A 23,285-nucleotide genomic window follows, 5' to 3' on the forward strand; every position below is an offset into this window, starting at 1 on the left:
GGTCGGAAAAGACCTCAGATCACTCGCTTCTACTGAGCCACATCCCCATTCCCTCTCCCCAGGCACCCACCACCTCCTGCACCCATCCCACTCCAGCATCACAGAGCCACCCAGCTGGCACATGTCCTCCCGGATGCCCCAGAACTGAGCTGTACATTTGTTTGTCCTTCCTCTGTAACCAGACAATCCACCTGAAGCACATCGGCCCCACAGGGAGGACTCAGGAGCCTTCCCCATTAGAGACCTGAAATGCCCCGGCCGTGCAGCAGGCACCAACAGCACAGTGCATAAATATTTACAGAAGCCCAACAGGCTGAGGGAAAAGGGAGAAGGAGCTGTCGGTGTCACCAGGAAGGAGGGAAAGGAATGTAAACGCAGCCCGGAGGCAGCCCGAAAATGGTAAAGGCTGGGGAGCAGGGTGTGCCAGCAGCCCCAACACTGTGGAGCACTGAGGGCTTCCCCTGCCTGCGGGAGCCTGAGCTTTGTGGGCCCCAGCAACTCAGGTTTGCAGTCTGGCCTCTGCTCTGCAGCAGACTTCAGGCATCAGTTGGAAATGTGAACCCACAGCGATGCCATGCCCTGATGCTAAATGCATCTTCACGCTGAGCTTGGGGCAAAAATGCATGTCACACCAGCTTGTGGAATGGCTGGGAATTTGCAGTTTACTCAAGTCACACTGCTACGTGGCACTGCTGCAAACCTCTGGGTGAGATGGGGAACCCCAAAGCACCCCTCGCTCTCCTAAAGTTCAGAAAAGGAGGTGAAAAAGTGCATTGGCAGCTATCTGCCCTCTTTCCCTGCTCCAGGAAACCTTTTATCCTCCTCCAACGAGCTTTCCTTTCCTTGGCTGAACAGGGAGCCAGTGAAGGCCTCTGAAGCACCTTTCCACCACGTTTGTTCCAGCGTTACACCTGGTTTTGGAAGCCACCATCAGAAAAAGCACATTTTGAATCCTTCTGGAACAGCTTTTTGACACAGCGCCTCGTGGTCATGCCATCTGCCAGGATGTCCCCAGCGGGACTTTCCTTGGTAGCTCTCCAGCTACACATCCAGGAACCTCCATGCCCCGCAGATGCTTCTGCCCTGCAAACATCCTGCTTTAGAAGAGCAATCACCACGTGGATAAATGGGGCTAAGGCCAAAGAAACCCCACACGTGTCACTGTCGTAGAACCAAGATCTTTATTGACCTCACTGTAACAGCAACCACCGGTGGGAGCTCTCCTCCTCCCGTGCAGGAGACAGGAAAACCAAAAAACCCACCGACAACCCTGAACAGCAGAGAAGCTGCCCCAAGACGCTGGGCACTCCTTGCTTTTCAGCCAGAATCCCGTTTAAAACAAAACAAAAAGAGAAAAATAATCAGTAGAAAGTCGTAGAAACGTCGTAGAAAGCTGTAGAAAGTTCGCTTTGTCCTTGATTGTTTTTTTTCTTGGCTCGCAGAGCAGCTGTCCCACAAGGCACCGCGTGGCTGATGGCCATCACCTTCCCCACGCTACACTGCGTCCCCCGGCTGCTCCGGGGCCGTGCCTGACCTCCGAGGGCCAGCATTTTAAGGAAAAATATATTTCTCTCTATATAACATATATATCTGTGTGTGTGTCACAAGCACTCAGCCGCACGCGCATCGTACTTCCACTCGCACTCGCTTGCTCACAGCGTCCCAAAAGCACCTGGCGATGAAGCCCACCCCAAACCCCATGGCACAGATTGGGGTTTGAGGGAAGAGACGCTGCCGCTCAGCCTTCCCTTCTCCCCATATCGTGGTTGTCCCTCTTTTTAGTACCAAAAAGTGGAAAACTGAGGGCTTTGTGCCACGTGTGGCCCCTTAGAAATTGGGAGCCCAGGTGCCAGAGGGGTCTAATCTGGACCCGAGAGTATGCACTGCACAGAGGTGCCGGCGCCTTCCCAGTGCCGTGGCTGCTGAAACTTCCCAGGGAAGGCCCAGGATGGGAGCCCAGCGGGCAGCACCTCCGTTTCCAGGCACTGTTCCTTAAGACCAGTTAAGAGAAGGGGATGGAGCGGGGCAATGCGGCGAAAGACCCAAACGAAACGGGAGGGAAAAAACAAACAAAAAAACAACAACGGACCAATAAACGGGGCAATGGCGAAGGAGAGCAGCGAACGCCTGGTCAGATGTCCATCTCGAACTGCGCGTCGTCCCCTGCAAGAGACACCAAGAGAGGCACATGGGCATCCCACTGCTCGGGGACGCCCGGGAGGGGCCGCCCGCTTACCGGCCGCTGGCTTGCCGTCCTGACTGCTGGGGCTGGTGGGCTCGGCCTTGGGCTCGTCGCTGGCCCCGGGGCTGGTGACGCCGGGGATGTCGGGCAGCTGGCACGGAGGGGTCTGCGCCATGGGCGAGTTGCGGCGCTCCAGCAGGAACTTACGGTCGTAGATGATGCGGGTGCCTGCGGCGGGAGGGACGGGGGACGCGTCCGTGTCTCCTGGGCGCTCTCCCCCGCGGCGTGCCGCCCTTAGGGACCCCCGCCGACCCCGAACCCCTCCGCCCGCAGCCTCACCCCCTCCGGGTGGCACGGCCTAGCCTCCCTCCGGGGCCCAGCCGCGGGGAGCGCTGAAATCCGGGGCGCAGTTTAGGGCTTCACGCTCTTACCTCCCGGCGTGGTGGAGAAGAGCGTGCCGCCGGGCGTGGTGCAGCAGCCGGGCGGCAGTGAAGCGGCGTCTCCGTGCGGCGCGGGGCGGGCAGGGATGGCGCGGCTCTGGCTGTGCTGGCGGCCGCCCGCCGACGCCATGGCCCCGCGCTATTGTCCCCGCGGGGCGGGGCCGCGCCATCCCCGCCCGCCGCCACACGTGGTCCAGCGGGGAGGAGGGCTCCCGGCTCCCGGCTCTCGCCCGGGGGACCCGGGTTCGGCTCCCGGCGCGGGGAGCGGAGCCACGTGGCTCGGTCCGCACGGTTTTATCTCGGACGGGAGGCCACCGGAGAGCCCTCGCCCTCCCCGCCGCCCCACGCGAAGCTCCGCTCCCGCGGAGCCCCGCGGATCCCGCGGATCGCACCCCCCCCCGCCCGCCCCGGCAGAGCACATGTCCCAGCGCTTTATTTTTAGCAGCGGGGAACGCCGCCTCCGTCTCGCCCGCGGTGTCCCCCCCCGGCCGCCCCCATGCAGAGAAGGATGGGCGAGGCGGTGGCCCGCGTGGCCAGGAGGGTGAACGAGACGGTGGAGAGCCAAGGCGACACGCTCGGTAAGGCCGCAGCCCCGGCGGGGTGCCGCGCCGCTCCGTCCCCGCACCACGCCGGGGTGCGGCGGGGCCCCGCCGTGCAGGAGGGCCGCGTGTTTGGCAGCCTGGGGCTGGGCGCTGTGCAGCTGCCCCCGCCGCTCACCCGCCTGTCCCCGCAGACCTGGCCGACTGTAAGCTGGTGGCTTTCCCCGCCGGCATCTACAAGGCGGTGCGCAGCGTCACGCAGGGCATCCACCGCATCTCGCTGGCTAACAACGAGCTGAAGGCTCTCGGCGCACGCTTCGCCATCACCTTCAGCCAGCTGCGAGGTAAGCGCGGGCCAGACTGCCGTCACAGGACCGCTGAGGTTGGGAAAGCCTTCTCAGCTCACCCAGCCCACCGCCCACATCCCTCAGTGCCACATCCCACGGCTCTGGAACGCAGTTGGTGGAGGGCAGCCGGCCCGTGACATGGGAGTTGGAGTGCAGTGATCTTTAAGATCCAAGCCAAGCCATCCTATGATTGTATGACACTCCCCAGCACCTCGGGGTCTTTTGTGTAGTGAGGAGACAGGCTGTCAGCACACCAGCCTAGAGCAGATCTGTGTTACATACAGCTCCGCACAGCAGCCCTGGCTGCTGGAGGAGTCCCCCGCCGGGAGCTTTGCTGCAGAGAATGGAGGATCAGCTTTGTTCCCCTTCCAGAACTCAACCTGGAGGGCAACCTCCTGCACCGCCTGCCCCAGGAGCTGGGCTCCCTGCTGCACCTGCGCACCATCAACCTCGCCCACAACAAGTTCCGGCACTTCCCTGAGCCCCTGGCGGCTGCCCCTGCACTGGAGAACATCAACCTGGAAGGGAATGAGATCACAGGTGAGAGGGAGGGGGCTGGCGAGGAAAAGTGGTGGATGTGACCATCTCACCACCCCTCGGGGCTCCTCCATTTAATGGCTAATGGATGTATGGTCCACTGGGTTACTGTAGAGCCTCCAAAGGCTGAGCTTTTTGTATGATTTATGAGCTTTTTTTTTTACATTTACCTCTTCTTCACTGTGCTCAACAGCAGAGTTAAGGAGAACCCATTAGCATGAGCATAGCCAGCACACATCTTCGTTCTCCTTGATGGCCATGCAAGCTTTGAGCCCTCTGCTTGCTGCTGTGACTGGTAGAAGACCACCATCATCTCTGTCTTTGGAGATGATGCTGAAGCACCTGAAAGTTCATCCTCATGCTGTTATCTAGCAGCATATCATGTCTTAGTGGTGTGGAGATGAAGGTTTGTCCACCTTTTATGACTCAGGACCCAGGTTGCACTACTCAGCTCCATAACAAACTGAGTATCTTGCTCTGGATAAAAGCATGGTAGCCTACAGAAGGTGATGGAGGTTGATTGGTGGCGGCTTTGCACACCAGTTTGTGGTGCTGCCATCCCAACCACACATAGTTCCTGGTTCTGCCCGTTCCCTTCTGCTGCACTGGAGACAAAACTGCTCTCAGGGCCAAACCAGGTTCAAGATATCTGCTGGAGGGGATCTCAGTCTTCTGGGAGGCGCTGAGCCACAGCTCAAGGCAGCGGGTGATGTTCTCTAGGGAAACAGGAGGATGAGCACATCGATTAGTGCCTGCCTGCAGCCCTAGGCTCCGGAAAGAGCCCTTCAGTGCTGCCAGCCACCCTTTCATCTCAAGGAGCTCTTAACCTGCAGAGTAGTGATGCATATATTAACGTCAGGGCTCTTAACCCTTTCCCTGCTCCTTGCAGTGATACCACAGCATTATTTTTCATGCTAGGGGTGATGCCACCAGGCAGCTGCACACTCCCCGGTTGGACCATCATTGGTTTCCTCCGATGCCTGCTGGTTCCCCAGCAGCCTTTCATCCCAGCGAGCTGGATTTTTTCACTGTTATCATTATATTCTGATCAAAGAAAAATTACCGCTGGCTTTAATTATGAAAGAGGCTTCTTGCTTTCTTTCTTGCTGTGTTTTAATGCCTGTTTTATCCTTTCCACCCATTCTGCTTGGTAAAGCAGGACAAGGAGGGGGAGCAGCTGGCAGCAGGGTGCAGGCAGCTGTAAGCATGGGAACTGCTGCTGCTCCTTGCTGCCCATGCATATTGCCATGAGCAGCACCAGGCTTTGCAGCTTCATTTAACCTGTTCTATTTTTGGTTTTTTGTTGTTGTTGTTGTTTTTTAATAAAAACACCCTCCCCTTCACAAATCCTGTTCCTTTTGTTCCCCCTTGCAGAGGTGCCAACAGAGGCACTGGCCACCATGTCCTCACTGCGGAGCCTCAATCTGCGTGCCAACCCTGTGTGCCCTGCTGTACGCCTTCTCGTCCAGCCCCTGGTCCCCTTTGAGCTGCTGCTGTCACCTGAGGGCAATGTCCCCACTGCCTGACATGACCCTGCTGCCTGGTGCCTGGAGGAGTGCCCCCTGGCCCATGAGTTCCCCGTGGCTTCCAGCTGCTGGCACGATGTGCCCAATGCCTGATTAAATGTGTTATGTGCATTGTGTTCGCTGCATTGATGGATTATTGGTTGCCAGCAATGGGCTGGAAGGAGCCCAAGTCCCCACACAGTCCCCGTGATCAGCACACGTGTGTACATGTGTTCAGGGTGGTGTCCCAGTGTCTCCCCATAGCTGCAAGGAGGGTGCCAAGGGACTGCGAGGATGTCACGGAGAGGATGCTGGGGGGCTCTGAACAGGATGCAGGGGGATCACAGCATGGTGCTGCGGGGCATTAGGAGGACCTTTAGCTCCCAGGCACTGGAATGTAGGAGGGAAAGCTTTCCCTGCATCCTCTGCCAGGAGGAAGCATGCTGGGGGGTTCCCCCAAGGAGCCGTGGAATGCCCACGACCACGCAGGGCAGCATGACTTCTGGACTTGCCTTGCCCTACAGACCCAGGTGTGACATAGTGGGGGGGGCAAGGGGATCTGAGCAGCCAGGTGACCACCTCTGCAGCGCTGGGGGCGAGCAGAACTGCACCGGCTCCAGCCTCCAGCCGACTGAGCCGCCTGTGGGTACCCCAGTATCCATGGAGATGGGAGGATGCTTTCCCCCCCTCCCCCCCTTTCCTTCGAGCCGCTGCCGCATCCGCAAGCAGTGGTGACGGCGGCACAGGAGCAATGCTCAGCGGCGGGGACCCCCGGCAGGAGGAAACCTCCTTCCCCACCTCCCGATGCAGGCACTGCAGCACCCGGAGCCAAGCAGGGGTGAGTCACAAAGCAGGGATCCCTTTTCCTCCTTTCATTGCGGTTTTTCCTTCCCCATCGACCCAGGGATGTCCTCACCGCCGAGGAGTGCGAGGAGGACGCATTCCCATCCAGCGCAGAGCCTTTTATTCTCAGCTCTCCTTCCACTTCCCTCTCGGAGCATCCTCTTATTTCTCACCCGGTAACGTTGCAAGGGATTGCAGTCCAGGGTGATAAAGTCAGGCAAAGTTTTGGGCTCAATATAGGTATTAGGAAATGCTGCTGCGGGCTCTGCTGCTGCCCAGTCCAACATTTCCCTTTTCCTGCCTGAAAACTGCAGCCAATGAGCATGCAGGGTGACTCTCCCCCTGCTCAGCAGCCTCCCACATCCCTGCCGGGGACCGGTGCATGGATCTGTTCCCCCAGTAGGTCTGCAGTGGCAAAATGACATTCCCCCATCCAGCAGGAGCTCTCCTGGCTGCAGGTAATTATAATAATTATGTATAATTAAGGCTGCATGTGGAAGAGTACAGGGGGTCCTCCTACCTGGATACTCCTGCATCTCCTGCATGGTCTGAGCACTGTAGTGCAGTGGGAGGTGGACTTCTCACCATGCCCTGCTTTCCTTGCATGATCCCTAGGAAAACCCCTGAGAACAAGATTCCTGCCGGCCTTCTTTAACCTTTCATCAAAAATTAATTCTGAGCTTTGGGGAACATCCACACCACCGAGCCATCCCACCTGCTGAACTAACCCAGCCCCATGTGCTGGAAGGAGAGACATGGCTGGGACTTCCCACCTCTGAGGGCATTAGGAAAAGAAGGGAACCATTGCTTCATTCCCTTCCATCTTCATTTTTCTGCTTTCCCTTCCTTAGACCCCTCCAATGGCAGCTGGGCTAACGCCAGTGAGAGCTACCTCCTGAAGGAAAATTACACCTTCTTGGCATACTACCAGCACTCCTCACCTGTGGCTGTGATGTTTATCCTAGCCTACACCTTCATCTTCCTCATGTGCATGATTGGCAACATCCTGGTGTGCTTCATAGTGGTGAAGAACCGTCAGATGCGGACGGTCACCAACATGTTCATTCTCAACCTTGCCATCAGTGACCTGCTGGTGGGCATCTTCTGCATGCCTACAACCCTGGTGGACAACCTCATCACAGGTGAGCAGGGCATGAGGTGAGACTTGATGGGGAAGGGAAGTGTTGAGAGACACCATCCACTTCCTTCTTGCTCTCCCTAGGAGGCCACTTCCAAAACTCTCTCCCATTTTTTGTGCTGAGTTCAAGGAGGGTGGCAGGTGGGCATTCAGATATATCTGATGGAGGTTCAAAGCCATAAGGCTGCTTTCTATTATATTGAGTGGAACAAGCCACAGCCAGGGCAGAGTATTTATGTATTTATTGCCACATGCAATTTATTAATTGTGGCCCCATGCCCAAGCAAGGCAGGGCATCACATCCTCCTGTTTCCAAGGGGCCACAGGGTCTTTTCCCACTCCACCACGTTTCAAAGGTAAAAAGGGGTTGGGTGGCATTTTGACTCCATGATATCATCTGTGTCCCAATGCTGTGCCACACCTTAGTAGGGAAAACTAATTAAAGCCCAGCAGATCAAGGACCTAAAGGTCAGTCTCTCTGATAACAGCTGGAGTCCAACAGAAACCTTGCTATACAAGCTTCTGGAAAGTGTAATACACATCTTTTTTTTTTTTTTTGGTACTGCTGAAGTCCATGTCTGTATGAATAAGAAGGAAAAAAATATAGCTCCCCCTCTTAGGACCAGGATTTACCATCACATGGTGGATGGGGACATCTAGAGGGAGTTGCTGATGGATGTTGATGAGCCAAACGTGTTCAACCTCAGGGGTGATGTGGGGGGAACACGGGGACAGGGACCAGCCCACTATTCCCAACACTCCCTCTGTGTTTGCAGGGTGGCCCTTTGATAATGCCATGTGCAAAATGAGTGGCCTGGTACAGGGCATGTCTGTCTCTGCCTCTGTTTTCACGCTGGTGGCCATCGCGGTGGAGAGGTACGTTGGGATGGGGGGATCCTGACACCTCATCCTGCATGCTGTTTGGGCAACTCCCAATGCACGTAAGACTCCAGTCCCACCATGGGGCTACCTTCCTTCCTTTGGGGTATCCCATTGTGGACATGGCCCTCTTCCCAAGCTTGGACACCATGCAGCACCACATCCCCACTCTCTTCATCTCCCAGTTTGCTCACAGACATGTGATGATGGTGAACTGGAAACTCAAAGAGCCTCCAGGTCAAAGCTATGCTAATGCACCTGGCTGCCTCCTTGAGGTGTGATAAGGAGGTCCCACCAATCCCACAGGTTTCGCTGCATCGTCCACCCCTTCCGGCAGAAGCTGACGCTGAGGAAAGCCCTGGTGACCATCGCCATCATCTGGGTGCTGGCCCTGCTCATCATGTGCCCCTCCGCCATCACCCTAACTGTCACCAGGGAGGAGCACCACTTCATGGTGGACACCTACAACAACTCCTACCCACTGTACTCCTGCTGGGAGGCCTGGCCCGAGACAGAGATGAGGAAGATCTACACCACCGTCCTTTTCTCCCACATCTACGTGGCACCCCTTGCCCTCATTGTTGTCATGTATGCTCGCATCGCCTTCAAGCTCTTCAAGTCAGCGGCACCTGCCCGCAGCACCCGGCCTGAGGAGCCCGAGGGGAGGAAGGTGTCCCGTAGGAAGGCCAAGGTCATCAACATGCTCATCATCATGGCCCTCTTCTTCACTCTCTCCTGGTTGCCCCTCTGGACACTGATGCTGCTGACAGACTATGGTAACCTCAGCGAGCGCCAGCTGCACCTGGTCACCGGCTATATCTTTCCCTTTGCCCACTGGCTGGCCTTCTTCAACAGCAGCGCCAACCCTATCATCTACGGATACTTCAATGAGAACTTCCGACGAGGCTTCCAGGAGGCCTTTAGGGCCCCTTTCTGCTTGCCACCACGCCGGCGGCACCGTGGGCCCTATGGTGCCCGCAACCGTGTCTTCACCCAGCCCCAGGCCAGCGACTCTCCCCCCCACTCGGAATCGAGGCCGCTGGCATCCCGACGGGCTGGCATCCCTGCATGGAATGGCTGAGCAGCTGTGGCCACCAGTTTGTCTGATAGACGTGGGTCTAGATAGGGACCTCGTGCATGACACTATACTAGGGAGGAAACCCCATATTGCTGTGGGTTTGGGGTCTTGATGTGATGATTAGTGAGTGTCCAACCCAAGGGCTTGTTGGGGAGCGGAAGGGAATAGGGATTTACAAAGTTATTAAAATAAAGGCACGACTTGCTGATGTCATGTCTCCAAGTCCCCCACTGACCCAGCCCATGCCAACCATTGTGGGGTGCGCGGCAGTGGGAGAGAAGATCCATGTGTGGGCTGTTCCATACTATCCTGGGCCATGCCCAGAGGAATTACATCGTGTTGTTGTGGCCCTGTGCTGCCATACGAAACTAGGTCATATCATGCCATGCTGCTATGGCCCTACTGGACTGTGCAATCTCTTGTGGCCTTGGTGGATCATGCAGTTGTGGCCACAATGTGCCAGACCATACTACGTTATTGTGGCCACGCTGGACACTAGCGTGTGGTTGTGGCACTGGTAGACCATGCCACCTCATGCTGTCATGGCCACGCAGTGCTGTGCCACGCTGAATCATGGCACTGCCTTGTGGCCAGGCAGTACCATGCCACAGCGAACTACGCTATCCTATCCACAGCCCGCAGGCTGCGCTATACCACCCACGCCCTGCCAGCCCACGCCACTCTGCATGCACACGTCACCCTGTGCCACGTCACGCTACCGCACAGTGGCAGGGCAGCAGGACGGCTCTTTGCGCCTGCGCGGTGGGCTCGCGGGAGGGGCTCCGGCCACTAGGGGGCGGGGCTATACGAGAAGGGGGCGGGGTAACGGGCCGAATGGGGCGGGGTTGGCGCCGATGGGCGTGTCCAGACAGAGATGGGCGAGGCTACGGGCCTGGGGGGCGTGGCTGAACACGGGGGCGTGGCTACGGCCGTAGGGGAGCGCGAGCTGCGGCGCCTGCGCAGTGAGCCGAGCAGGCGGCGGGGAGCGTGTTGCAATGGCGGGGTACAGCGTGGAGGAGCGTGCCGCACCGCACAGCCTGGAGTACCGCCTGTTTTTCAGTGAGTGTGGCTGGCACCAGACCCCGGCTCCCCACGTCCCTTTTCTCATCCTCTTCTTAACCGTCGTTTCCCCTCGCCCCCAATGGGGCGCTCACCTTGGGCGGACCCCAGGCCCTAGGGGCTGCCCCGCTGAGCGCCGCGCTTTGCCTTGCAGAGGACGCGGCCGGGCGGTACATCTCCCCCTTCCACGACATCCCGTTGTACGCGGACGCCGGCAAGGTGAGGGGACCGCCGGGGTTTGGAGGTAGGGGGTGGTCATGGGGAAGGCAGAGGGGCTGCAGAGCTGAGGGCACCCTCCAGAAAGCAGTTGGAGCCGCCCCGACGTTTCTTTTGGCTGCTCGGAGAAGAGGCGGACTGCCATCAAAGGACAGCGATACGCTGGTCTTCATAAGCAAATACCGTGCTCCAAAGGTCCTCAGAGCAGGAACATTCGGGTGGTGCTGTGCTCTGCAGGTGCTACTGGAGCAGAGCAACGTGTTTACAGGGGTGCGGTGCTGCCCACAGGCTGGAAGGCTGCACAGGGACGTTTCTCACTTGGCAGGTTTGTTAGCAGCACCAGCCCCTCTCACTGTGTCTGAGCACCTTGATCTTTCTCTGCAGACTGTAAGCTAGAGAGGATTACTGGAGGGAGCTTTTCCAGCCGTGGGCTGGGAGGTGCTGACCTCATCCGTGTGTCCTGTCTGAGGGACTGACCTTGAGCTGCCTGCTGGGTGTCTCACCCAAGCCAGGTCCGTAGCTTGAGGCAGCAGAGCTGAGGGAGAGATGTGCAGAGCCCCAAGCATCCTCTACATGCACAGCCAATTCTTCATTGTCTGCAGCTATGTATAAACAAAACTAATAGCTATCCACTTTCATTTTAATTACACGTGGGAAGTGACCCCCTGCAATTAAGGATATGCAATGAACTTGTTAGGAAGGGGTGCGAGCAAAGTCAATGACATAACAGTGCTTGTTACACAATAGCAATCTAATTCTGGTGCTATATTCCCTGTCTAGTATTACCTTTGTAATGCTAATGCTGCTTAACCTGGGAATTAGAAGCCTTGGGGATGCTAAGGGGGTAAGGTTTGACTGTTAAAAGCCATAATCTCTTTTGATAGCAAATGTTAAGGTTCAAGTATGAAACAGCTGTTTTGTGTTTTTTTCTCCTGAGGAAGAAGGGACCGCGTCCCCTCAGCACAGCTAGAGACAGGACTCACCCATAAGTGAGATGCTGCACAGCGTGGCTGTGTTTCCCCCAACAGCCCTATCCCTGTACCTCTTGACACAGAATGTCCCCTTCTGTGAGAGGAGGGAGCTCAAACACCTGGGAAATGATGTAAGCCTGAGCATTGCACCCATGCAGCTGTCACTGATCCACTTAAGTTTCCTGTTTTGCAGAAAGGTAACACAGACCTTTCACCTGCTGCCACCTCAGAACACCTGCAATCTAGGTTATCTTCATGAGATTAACATTTGAGTAATGATGCAATGGACTGGACTGCAGGACATCTATCAGGATTGGCACTAGAGGAAAAAAAAAACAACAAAGTTTTGTTTTTCACACTTACTTACATGTGCTCTACTTTGAAGTGTGGTGTTGAGATTTCACCTGTTCATGGATGTTTTGCTTTCTTCAGAATGTGTTCAACATGGTCGTGGAAGTACCTCGGTGGACAAATGCTAAAATGGAGGTAACTGTATTGCAGTTCTAGGCTGAAGTGCTTGAGCTGAGTAGGCTGCTAACCCCAGGCTTTGCCTGCTCTCCCTGCGGGCTCCAGGCTCTGCAGCCTGTAGGTTAGAGCTCGCTTCATAGAAAAAGCCACTGATTTCCTAGAGAGCCAGATGCAGAAAATTATGAAACTTCTCTTTCAGATTGCAACAAAGGATCCCTTAAACCCAATTAAGCAAGATGTGAAGAAGGGAAAACTGCGCTACGTAGCTAATGTGTTTCCCCACAAGGGCTATATCTGGAATTATGGTGCTATCCCACAGGTACTGGATGTGTCTCACTCTTCAGGTGGGGGAGGGTGTGTGCCTATGTGCGTCTCTGACACCATTTCATGAGAGAGTAGAGTCTGAAGTGGAATGCTGCATCTGCAACTGTACATATAATCCTGCTAATGAGGATAACTTGTCAAGAGAGCAGTGATGTTTGTGGGTAGAAATCTCTAGAGGCAGGCACGTAGGCACTGTGAAGAAGCTGTTGTGATAACAAGTAGCTGCTGCTTCACTCCTCACCTTGAGTTCAGCCACAGAAGTCGGTGTTCATCTCTGGGCTCAGGATGTGGTTGCTGCACAAGAGAGCTGAAGGCTCACAGGGGGTATCTGGCAGTTCTGCGTGCTTCATTCCTGCCTGGTGGAGCAGCAGGACCTAAAGCTGCAGTATAGAGCCTTGGTGTGCAGCCCCCAGGCTGGATTATCTCAAAGACCCTGTGTGCTGCGAGTTAGCAACCAGCGAATTGTCCTTTTGCTCCTGATCAGAAACATGCTATAAGCAGCTGTTTTCAGAGACTCAGCTCCAGTACCTCCTGGAGCCTGATGTGACTTCAAACACTTGCTGCTCCTGCTGAGATGCAGAAAGACACCAAGTAGCATAGGGTGTGGGACTCACATTCCTACTTCTGCTCTGCTGCCTTCAGCTGCTTAACTGAAAGGAAGCAATACATGCATCTGTCTTCCACCTCTGTTATCTGAGGTTCAGGAAACTTCTGTTAAGAAATGAGTAGGGATAGGAACAGGCAGGAAACCAAATCAGTGGGCATTCTTTATAGATGTGAACTTCACCTTTATGTGGCTTTTTAATTTGCGAGGAAGTCTGAAATGTTGTTAAAGGGTTTGTCAGTGGGAAAGACCAGTTTACCCTTGGCAGGATAAGAACTTGGCTTGAAACTGCATTTACAGGCAACCATAAAACAGTAATGCAATTGCTAGATGGAAAAGCAAGTGTGGGGTGGACCATCATCTGTATCTTCAAGGCAATCGCATGCATGAAATAAACCTGCCTTTTGCTTCTTCTTGAGTCCCTATTCAGCATATGGAGAGATTTGTTTGTGGTTTTTTTTTTTTTTTAATTTCCTGTAGACTTGGGAAGACCCAGGCCATAAGGATGAAAACACTGGCTGCTGTGGAGACAATGATCCGATTGACGTATGCGAAATTGGAAGCAAGGTAATACATTCCAGAGGATAACTGTAATTAATGTCCCTGAAATCAATTGCTCAGAGTCATTATTCATTTCTTGCCACCTGTATCTTAAGAACATGATGTTTCTTCCCCGTCTCCAGAGATTGTTGATGAGGTCTTACAGTGCAAGCCCCATGAGCTTAGGCTCATGAGCTGCTGATAAGAGACAGCTGCCTTCGTGGTGTGGGACTGCTTGCTGCGCTCTGACAACTTGTACCAACTCCTTTGTGCATTCCTTGGATGTGTACAGAGAACTCTTTTGTCATTGTAGGTCTGCTCACGAGGAGAAGTGATTAAAGTGAAGGTGCTAGGCACACTGGCACTGATTGATGAGGGAGAGACAGACTGGAAGATAATTGCTATCAACATTGAAGATCCTGAAGCAGAAAATTATAACGGTAGGGAGGAACATATCTAATTCTTCCTATCCTACCTTGAATGTCTGCAGGAGACTTTTGGGTTAGCATCTGGACAGATGCAATACAGACCATAGTAGCAGAATAGGATGTTAAGCTCTAGCAAAACACTGTACTGTTTACACAAATTAAGACCTTTGCATAGCTGGGGGTAATGCTATAATATGATAGAAAGTATAGCAATGATAGCAGAGTGGCACAATGCTAGACTGTAGTAAATAAGAACAAACCCAAACATAACAGCAGAAATGTGATTCTGTGACTGCAGAAATAGAGGAAGAAAAACTACTTACCCTTAGACTGCCTCAGGTACACAGGGATCTTCAGAGAGATGCCCTTACCTTCACTGCTAACTCTTAAATGAGGTCTGGGAAGGGGTGGATCCTGGCTCCACCCCTCTCAGTCACCCAGGAGCATTGCATGCACCTGAGCTCCCCTGGCTTGGCCCTGCCTTCCCACCAGGTGCTCAATCTGGTTCCAGCTGTGACTCAGCGTTTCTGATACACACCGTATCTTGAAGAAAAGGGTGTCCTGTAAGTGGAAGGAAGTGTTGTCCAGCAGGTCTTTTATCAAAGCTGTTTAAATGTGTCAGTGTGACTTTGTTCTGAGAATGAAATGCTAAGTTCCTTCTCTGTGCGCAGGCATCCAGGTTGTGTTTGTATTGAAAAGCATCTGGGATAGTGCTAGGGCTATGTCAGGAGCAGCTGAAAGAGGTCAAAAGACTGGGACAGTAGCAGAGGAACTTCTGCTGTTAGATCTGGCTGACCAATCTTTCTTTCTGGCCAGATATCAATGATGTCAGAAGGATGAAGCCTGGATACTTAGAAGCCACCGTGGACTGGTTTAGAAGATACAAAGTACCTGATGGAAAGCCAGAAAACCAGTTTGCTTTTAATGGAGAATTTAAAGATAAGGTAGGGTCGGCATTCTTTGTGACTGTGAACAAAGGTATGCTGCCTAAAAACTGAGCTCTGGCTGTGTGAAGATGCGAGTGAGTAGTTGCTGACAGAGTGGGTTTCCACAGCACCCGAGGGTAGCCACCTTCATTCTTCCTGCTGCTTTTCCAGCCCACCATTCTGCTTGTTTCTGAGCTGATGCTTGCAGAAATACTAGGCAAAGAAGCACAGGGTTGTTGCCCTGCTACTGTTGTATACTATTGGTTTGTCTTCTAAATGATGTTTGCACAAGATCACGTCAGGGCTGGCAATCTCCATATCAGAACAAGAGCAGAAAACATGGGGTTTCTTTGCTCCCAACCGGAGCAGAGGGTGTATGATGTTACTCTTTGACTTGCAATAGGCTGCAGTGGAAGGAGGCCAGGAAAGGAGGGAGGCAAACTTGAGAGTTAAAATGTTTCATCATTTCAGGCCTAAAGAGCAAAGCTTGTCAGGTGTTCCCGGGTTCCCTTGCAGAAAGGGCTCTGCCTCAGCAGCATGATTCCTTTGTCTCTGTTTCTTCTCTGGGTGTAGTCAAATAACTTCTGCTACTGAATGAGAGCTCTCTTAACTCCTTGTGTCAGGTTGGGTGGACTGGGAAATCTCACTGCCCTTCAGCATGGGCAGAACTGTAATCAAGGCAGAAGGTAACAGCAAGGGTCCTTGCACACATTGCTGCAGTGTTTTACTTGGCTTTGTGTTGTATCAAACCAGGATATTTACTGTTGGCCTTCATGCTTGGACAATTGTGTGTGCTTTCATCTCCAGCTGGCCAGTTAACATTTGAGTATATACTACTGCTTTAAAGGAAAAAAAGCTGTGCTATGCTTGGAAGCAGACTCTTTTTCTAACAGTTACAAGCCTAGAATAGCTGTATGTCTCTTCCTGTTGATAGACACAGCTGTTGAATGATCCACCCAGAGTGGAGGGAGGCCATTTATTGCAGGGAACTCAGAGATCAGAGAAAATGATTTAGTGCTTATGCCTAATGCAATGTTTGTTCTCATCTTCAACTTCAGGATTTTGCAGTGAACGTTATCAAAAGCACGCATGAACACTGGAAAGCTTTGATAGCTAAAAAAACTGACGGAGGAGAGATCAGCTGGTAGGTTAATGCTTGTGTTGCTATGCTCCCTCCTTTCCCAGAAGCAACAAGGAATTTCCTTTTCCATCTACCGACACGCTTTCTGTTAGCTGCTTGCTATCTCTGCAGGCAACTAGGCAGCTACAATAATGATGCCTGGTATTCCATCATCTAATGCTCTTGTGGGATAGACTTGAATTCTGTGTACTCACGAGCAACTTTTCTCTTCCAGCACAAATCTGACAGTCTCGGGCAGCCCCTTCTGCTGTAGTCAAGAGAGCGCAAAAGCTACTGTGGATGCAGTGAGTACAAATGGATGTGTGCTATCCCCAGTGTCGGTGTGATTTGTGTGGTGCCATAAACCTTTGTCTTTGTGTGAATAGCACTGTGTGCTCAGAAAGTTTTGGATGACTGAACGCAGCGTCTGTTTCTGGTTAAATAAGATGAATGTGGAGCAAGTAAGATATTTTTCTAGAGCCTTCTCCTCACCCTTGGTCACCTGGGAGAGGAATCCAAACTAAGCTTCGTGTGAAGGGCTACATTTCTGACCTGTAGCTTGGCTGTCAGCTGCTCAGTGTACATTCAAGTATTTGACCTTTCACAAGCTTCACAGTACAGGTCACCCTTTGAGATGAGAGAGCCTGCTTTCTGAGAGACTCACAGCCAGGGACCCTGCATGTTTTGCTATGAAAAGCTTGATGTTCCCAGTTTAAGTACCATTATTCCAAGTCAGGACTCGATTGAATCTTCCTAGGCTTATGAAATACATCAGCAACCTGAAGGTGGTTGGAGGGGCAGCAAGATTAGAACAGCAGTATTGCTTCAGTGCATGGAAACACTACTGGAAATGAGAATATCTCCTTAGATTTCTGTCAGGTCATCTGCTTAACTATTGGTTTGAAAGCCTTGTGTCTTCTGGCCCTGCAGTATGAGCAGGGCAAAAATCTACCTAAAGCAAAGCACTGCTGGCATGGAGAGGTGGAGGCTGTGCAATGGCCAGGCTCAGCTGAACATGAGCTTGTGTGTTCCTTCATAGCTGACCAGTCTTGACTGCTGCAGACAAACTTATGTGGCTCATGACTAGAACTGTGCTTAGAAGTGATTTGCACAGCCCAAAGCGATCTCATGTGAGATTAGTTTGCACTAACAGCTGCTATCTGCTCTTCCACTTCTCATTTCAGGCACCACCGTGTAAAGCTGCCAACCCAATCCCACCTGAAGGTAAGTTCCCAAACTCACATTGCATTCTGGTGAGGACTTCCTCAGGGAAACTGTCTGTAGGAAAAGGAGGATCAAGACTGACAGCTATAGGCCTTGTCAGACATGTCTCAGTAATGCTGTTCAGTTGCCACATCACTTGTACTGGGCCCTTACTTCCTTGTTGTGGTACATGATGCTGGGATTTGAGCAAGAGACCTGGGATGCCACTTCACTGTGGAGAAGTTTGATCTGTAGCAGTCCCTCAATGCTGGAAGAAGAGCACTTCAGAGGACTGAAGTGCAGTGGTAGCAGCAGCATTTTCACTACTTCCTCCCAAGCAGGGTTTCATCAGTGTCATCAGTGCAGGTGAAGTGAGAAAAGGAAGCACTTCATTTTCACAAAGAGGAGGAGAAAATGGCCATGAGTGCAGCACTTCATTTGCTGCTGAAAGGCTCTATCACTGAGCAAGTGGCAGCTGCAAGCTGGTAGTAAGGTTTTCTGCATGTCAGGACCTGGTGCACGGCTGCATGGGCAAATGACAACCGTGGGACAACTCCTAGGCCTGCTGAGTCAGATGGGTGTGAGGGAAGCTGTGCTGCCAGCAACTTGGCAGAGCCACGCAGCTGCTCCTCATGGCCTGCTGAATACGGCTGGCTTCCTGAGGGTATCACTGCATGTCGGGTGTGTGATGCAATTGGCAGAAGCTGGTGCAAAGCGCTGAGCTGAAAGTGGTGTCTGCAACACCATGCAAGCCAGCTTTGAGCCAGTTCACACTTGAATCATTAAGGCTGGAAAAGCCTTCTCAGATCACCTCATCTCCACCTCCTTTCAGGAGTAGCAGTGAGCGATGAGGTCTCTCTTGAACCTGCTGCTCTCCTGACTGAACCATCCCAGTTCATGGAGCGGCCATACAGGACTAACCCTGCTTTGTTGTGCCCCATGCAGTTGACAGGTGGTTCTATTACCAGAAGAACTGAAGGCTGAGGATGCCTGGTGCAGCAGCTGCACCCTTCCCACCGTGAAGTCACCACGTGCAGAAGTAGCCCAGATGAATAGTGCTGGTGACAAGGCGGAGACCTTGCCTGTGACTTGCACCAATTAGAACTGCCTGTCTAGCCGTGACACCTGGTGTATCGGGTCTTGTGGAGGCTAGAAGACATAATTTGTCAATCAAAAGCTGCTGCTTGTGTGTGGTCTCGTGGTGTTTTGTAACTGTCAGCACCCGCACAGCTTTACGTACAGAGGCTCACCCGGTACACGTGCTGGATGTTAGAAATAAAACTACTGAACTGTCCTCTGTGCGTCCTGTGCCTCTTTCCCTGCCCTGAGGGACGGGGGAGCTCGCTGTTCCGGCGGTGTTTGGTGGAGGTTCCTTATGCTCGTCACGCTGCCGCTCGCGGGACTCGAACCCGGCGTTCGGCCGCTGGGTGGGCGGGCCGCGGTTGGGGCACGGTGGCGGCGCGCCGTGACGTAGAGCCGCAGGGCCGACGTGGGAGCCAGCGCGGCGGACCGGAAGCGGGCGTGGCGCAGAGCGACGCACTTCCGGCGGGGAGCTGGCGGCGGAACGGGAGCGGGGTCGCCGCGGCCGGAGGTGGGCGCCGGGCCGGAATAGGCCGAGAGAGGGCCGGACCGGGGGGAGGATCTCGGGGAAAGGGGGGCTTAGAGCAGAGGGGGGCGGGCCTGGCCGCGTCACTGATCCCGGCTGCCGCTGTGCCCCGCAGGCGCTCGATCGTCAGCGATGTCTTTCATCTTCGAGTGGATCTACAACGGCTTCAGCAGCGTGCTGCAGTTCCTGGGTGAGGCCCCGCCGCGCGGTTCCCTGCGGCCCTCCAGCCGCCGTCCCGGCTCCTTGCAGATGTCGTTCGTTCGTTCTGGGCGAGGGGAGGGGTTGATGGTGAGGCCCCGCTGGCAGGAAGCCGGCCGGCCCGGGGCAAGTGGGCTCTCTCCTCAAGGAAGCGATGTGTTACTCCGTGCCCTGCCTCGGTGTCGGCAGCGTGCTGATGCATTCGGCCCATCTTCACGTTGACCCCCTCTCTGGGGCAACAGATCATCACGTTACCATACAGCGAGCTCACAGAGTTGCAGGCACTGTTTTACCAAGATTCGTGGCTTTTATTTCTTCTCGGAGCACTGTGAATGGTGAATGCACAGGTGGCAGCCAGTTTTGGGGAGGGACCCATGGACGTGTTTCTCTCTGCTTGCCTCCAGGGCTCTACAAGAAGTCTGGAAAACTCGTCTTCCTGGGCCTGGATAATGCGGGCAAAACCACACTGCTGCACATGCTCAAGGACGACCGGCTGGGCCAGCACGTTCCCACACTGCACCCCAGTATGTCTGCCCTGTGCACCAGTGACAGCTCTGCTCTGGGGCTAATGCGAATCGGTGTTTTACTTTCAAATATAGCAGCCAAGAAGTGGTGTGGGTTAGTGAATATCACACACCACACCTGGGGAGGGAGAGGGCTTCTGATAAAAAAAAAAAAATATCCCAGAACATCCCAAATTGGAAGGGAATCTAGGAATCATTGAGCTCAACTCCTGGATGTGTGATAAGGGATAGGAAACACAGATTAATAAGCACATCCCTAAGTAAGAGGCAGGGAAGTTATTTTCTCCCATTTGTGAAATCATTAAAGAGTTTCAGTGGCTGAGTTCATCAGGGAACAGGTATCTGACACAAGGGCCACGTGATGCTGGTGCACATCCCCAGGAACCACTAGCTATAATAATTCCTTTCTTTTTTCTGTGTTCTTGCTTTCCAGCCTCAGAGGAGCTGACAATCGCTGGAATGACCTTCACCACTTTTGATCTAGGTGGCCATGAGCAAGGTAAGTGCCAGCTCACTGAGGAGGGTCTGCTGATTTCAATTGTGTTCCCCAGCCACTTTTGGAAAAATCTCCCAAAATGAGGTGCTGGAGGGTAAAGGGAATTGGCAGTACCTAACTGCTTGTAGCTTGAAAGCCGTGGTGGAGTCAGAAAGATCAACACACTGGAAAGGCGATACAAGTGGTATAACAATAGAGGGACTGACACCATAGAAAGATATTATAAGGGAAGGAAAAAAGACTACTCACCTGTCTCTGAAGATCTAGGGTCACAGAGGAGAGATCCCCAGAAAGAGATCCTTCCCTAGTGGCAGTCAGCCTTTAAATGGGGTCTAAGAGAGGTGCAGCCAGGCTCCACCCCTTCCGGTCACACAGCTGAATTGCCTTCACCTGTGCTCCCAGGGCTGACTGGGTTCTTTTCCCAGGTGATCAATCAGTGGTTCAGGCCATGACTCAACAGTTACCATACACTGAGCTATTAGTGGAAATGGCTTGGCTCTAAGAAACTGGTTGTTTCAGTGGCTAAACGTTTGTGCTTTATTTTGGCAGCTTCGAAAAAAAAAAAAGCTGCCAGCTCACGCTCTGCTGCCTGCCATATTTTTAGCTGTAGAAGGCTTGTATGTCACAGGCTTATTCTTCTGAATATTCACTGCATTTTTATCTTCAGATTTCCTTTCTAGAAGTCCTAAGAAAAGTTTTTCTGTGTTTTTTTCTGAATACACACAAGCAGGCTGACGGTCAGGGGTTTTGCTGCAACAGGAACAGCACTCGTCAATATTGCATAGACAGACTCTCTGTGCACAAGAGTTGGCTGCCTGCTGACAAGCGTCTGTCACCCAGCAATTATCTGACTGCTTGTGAAGGCGGGGAGAGCATGAGCAGGACGGCTGGCTGGCTGTCCCAACCTGCCCCAAAATCCCGAGGGGGCAGTGGGGCTCTGCTGTGGGCACAGCAGCCCAGCTTTTCTCACGGGAGGTGTTGGTCTCTTGCCTTCCAGCCCGCCGGGTGTGGAAGAACTACCTGCCTGCCATCAATGGGATCGTCTTCCTGGTGGACTGTGCAGATCACTCCCGGCTTATGGAATCCAAAGTTGAGCTTAATGTAAACTTCACTTTTTTTCTCCTTTCCCTGACACTTTCGACTAGCTAAATTATAAACAATGTTCCTTTTTGGTGGGGTGGGACTCGAGGCAGCCTCGACGCCCTTGCTGTGGGGTAACTGTAGGCTCCTGAGCACACTTTAAAGAATTTCGGAAATGGCCCATGCGTCCTGCAAAGCCCTTCTGGGAAGACCCATCCCACGGGAGCTGTAGCACCAAGGAATAACCCTTGTCGGTCACAGAGCTTACCGAAACAAAGCTTTCCTCAGATGACAGATATTTGTTCTGCCTCTGTGTAACTTAAAGATGTCTTGCACGCAGGCACTAATGACAGATGAAACAATATCCAATGTGCCAATCCTTATCTTGGGCAACAAAATCGACAGACCCGAGGCCATCAGTGAGGAGAAACTGCGGGAGATCTTCGGGCTTTACGGACAGACCACGGGGAAGGTAGGGAGGCACGCGGTCTGGGCACTTACAAGTACATGTTCCTTGCAGAGGGAGGTGCCCTCTGGAAGCCAAGTGGTTTGTTCCTGTGGATTTGTCCTAAACGTTTGACTGGGCTGAACCTTTAATAACAGTGATGCCCTCGGGCAAGTTTTGAAACATCCCGAGTTGTGCAAACACAGCACCCCTAGTTGGAAATAAGGTGCTGCGCTGGAATTTGACAACAGTTGACACGTTGTCAGGCTCTTCTGGTTTTATTACTCCCAAATTTTGTTCAGCTTACTGCCTCACCCCATTGTCAGTTCTAAAAGTTAGAGTTGATCAGAAGTGCTGGGTGACAGCAGCAAAGAACTCCGGGTGCTTGCTCAGCCGCTGGCTTTGGGAATGGCCTTGGGCTGGCCGTGCTCCTGATTTGTCTCTGGGCCTTCAGGGAAACGTGCCACTGAAAGACCTGAACGCGCGCCCCATGGAGGTGTTCATGTGCAGCGTGCTGAAGAGGCAAGGCTACGGCGAGGGCTTCCGCTGGCTGTCGCAGTACATTGACTGATGCAGAGCGCGACCCCGGACTGATCCTGCTCGCAGCTCCCTATGGACTGTCCTGTCGGGACACAGAAGGCTTCCCAACCCCAGAGCGGCGCGACCGTGGGACCTGGTGAGCGCCCATCCTTGCACAGTGGTGACACAACTCCTTTCTATGCTGCGGGGACGCCGCGTGGCTCCGTCCCTCGGGTGCCACGGTTCCAGCAGTGACACGGCCGGCGGGATCAGGACGTGGCACCGCTCCGTGCCGCTGGAAGGAGCGCGTCTCACCACTGTGGCCAGCTGACTTCAAGAACAACGAGAAAGCAATTCTATTTTTTAAAGAAAGTGTTAATGTAAACGGCATCCCTTCTAACTCTTTAGTTTTAACGTTCATCTTGTTTAGTCCAGAGTCTCTGTAGGGTTTTTTAAAAACATATTTAGACTTTTTGCAAAATTACCAAACACAGCATCATGATATGGAAGTCCTCGATGAGCAGCAGCCGGCTCCAGCACTCCATGGGATGCCCACACGGTGCCACGCCGACACAGCGAGGGTCTGGGACAGCACGTGTGGCACAGGGCTGCAGCACTGCCTGCCCTCGGAGCGCCGCTGTGGGACCACGGGGCCACCGGCAGCGGCTGCAGCATGGAAGCGTTGGACGCTGGCATATCATAAGGTTGTTAGTGTAGGCCGCAGCGGTTTCTTTTCTACTCAGTGGGTTTTTTGTCGAAGTTTCCTTGCTGTCTAGCTCACGTTGCGTTCAATAAAGACGTGTCTTTCTGCTCTCAGGGTGGCAGTGCCCAGCAGGTGTTTCACCCACTGGCTTCGTGGAGGTGCACGAGTGCAGCTGGCTGCGGGCACCTCCTGCCCCTGCCACTCGTCAGCAGTCACCACTTTCTGCGCTTCCAGGAGTTGAACGTTGTACGACGGGGGCAGAGTTTAACTTCTGCGTTCGATCCTGCAGGTGGAGACACAGAAAAAGCAGCGTGGGCGCTCCCTGCTGCTTTGCATGGCGCAACCCCGTGCAGCGCCGCCTACCGTG

At 53.5% G+C, this 23,285-nt stretch overlaps 5 protein-coding genes across 6 annotated transcripts; 4 read left to right on the forward strand and 1 right to left on the reverse strand.

Annotated features, from left to right (window-relative positions):
• Positions 1-1,162: 1,162 nt before the first annotated feature.
• Positions 1,163-2,799, reverse strand: EIF4EBP2 (eukaryotic translation initiation factor 4E binding protein 2). Its single transcript, XM_048946798.1, has 3 exons — positions 2,614-2,799; positions 2,237-2,410; positions 1,163-2,163 (listed from the first exon to the last, which is right to left on the reverse strand). The coding sequence occupies exons 1-3, from the start codon at positions 2,750-2,752 to the stop codon at positions 2,132-2,134; spliced, it is 345 nt and encodes a 114-aa protein (XP_048802755.1). The 5' UTR covers positions 2,753-2,799; the 3' UTR covers positions 1,163-2,131.
• Positions 2,800-2,821: 22 nt separating this feature from the next.
• Positions 2,822-5,676, forward strand: LRRC20 (leucine rich repeat containing 20). The gene is made up of 4 exons (XM_048946797.1): positions 2,822-3,200; positions 3,356-3,505; positions 3,881-4,048; positions 5,420-5,676. Exons 1-4 carry the CDS (start codon positions 3,119-3,121, stop codon positions 5,569-5,571), a joined length of 552 nt encoding a protein of 183 aa, XP_048802754.1. The 5' UTR covers positions 2,822-3,118; the 3' UTR covers positions 5,572-5,676.
• A 587-nt stretch (positions 5,677-6,263) lies between these two features.
• NPFFR1 (neuropeptide FF receptor 1) lies at positions 6,264-9,652 on the forward strand. 2 transcript variants are annotated; one of them, XM_048945728.1, is made up of 4 exons: positions 6,264-6,388; positions 7,245-7,535; positions 8,308-8,407; positions 8,717-9,652. In XM_048945728.1, the coding sequence occupies exons 1-4, from the start codon at positions 6,355-6,357 to the stop codon at positions 9,489-9,491; spliced, it is 1,200 nt and encodes a 399-aa protein (XP_048801685.1). In that variant the 5' UTR covers positions 6,264-6,354; the 3' UTR covers positions 9,492-9,652. The 2 variants fall into 2 exon arrangements, with proteins under 2 accessions (XP_048801685.1, XP_048801684.1); XM_048945727.1 differs by lacking the exon at positions 6,264-6,388 and adding an exon at positions 6,427-6,851.
• Positions 9,653-10,411: 759 nt separating this feature from the next.
• PPA1 (inorganic pyrophosphatase 1) lies at positions 10,412-18,641 on the forward strand. The gene is made up of 11 exons (XM_048945763.1): positions 10,412-10,547; positions 10,702-10,766; positions 12,167-12,220; positions 12,402-12,521; positions 13,611-13,697; positions 13,984-14,110; positions 14,915-15,042; positions 16,083-16,168; positions 16,380-16,449; positions 17,329-17,368; positions 18,293-18,641. Exons 1-11 carry the CDS (start codon positions 10,484-10,486, stop codon positions 18,322-18,324), a joined length of 873 nt encoding a protein of 290 aa, XP_048801720.1. The 5' UTR covers positions 10,412-10,483; the 3' UTR covers positions 18,325-18,641.
• A 190-nt stretch (positions 18,642-18,831) lies between these two features.
• Positions 18,832-23,031, forward strand: SAR1A (secretion associated Ras related GTPase 1A). Its single transcript, XM_048945762.1, has 7 exons — positions 18,832-18,938; positions 19,069-19,143; positions 19,556-19,675; positions 20,109-20,174; positions 21,169-21,272; positions 21,592-21,723; positions 22,151-23,031. The coding sequence occupies exons 2-7, from the start codon at positions 19,086-19,088 to the stop codon at positions 22,265-22,267; spliced, it is 597 nt and encodes a 198-aa protein (XP_048801719.1). The 5' UTR covers positions 18,832-18,938; positions 19,069-19,085; the 3' UTR covers positions 22,268-23,031.
• Positions 23,032-23,285: the final 254 nt, after the last annotated feature.

The sequence above is a fragment of the Lagopus muta genome, chromosome 5, assembly GCF_023343835.1.
Source record: "Lagopus muta isolate bLagMut1 chromosome 5, bLagMut1 primary, whole genome shotgun sequence".
Classification (NCBI taxonomy): Eukaryota; Metazoa; Chordata; class Aves; order Galliformes; family Phasianidae; genus Lagopus; species Lagopus muta.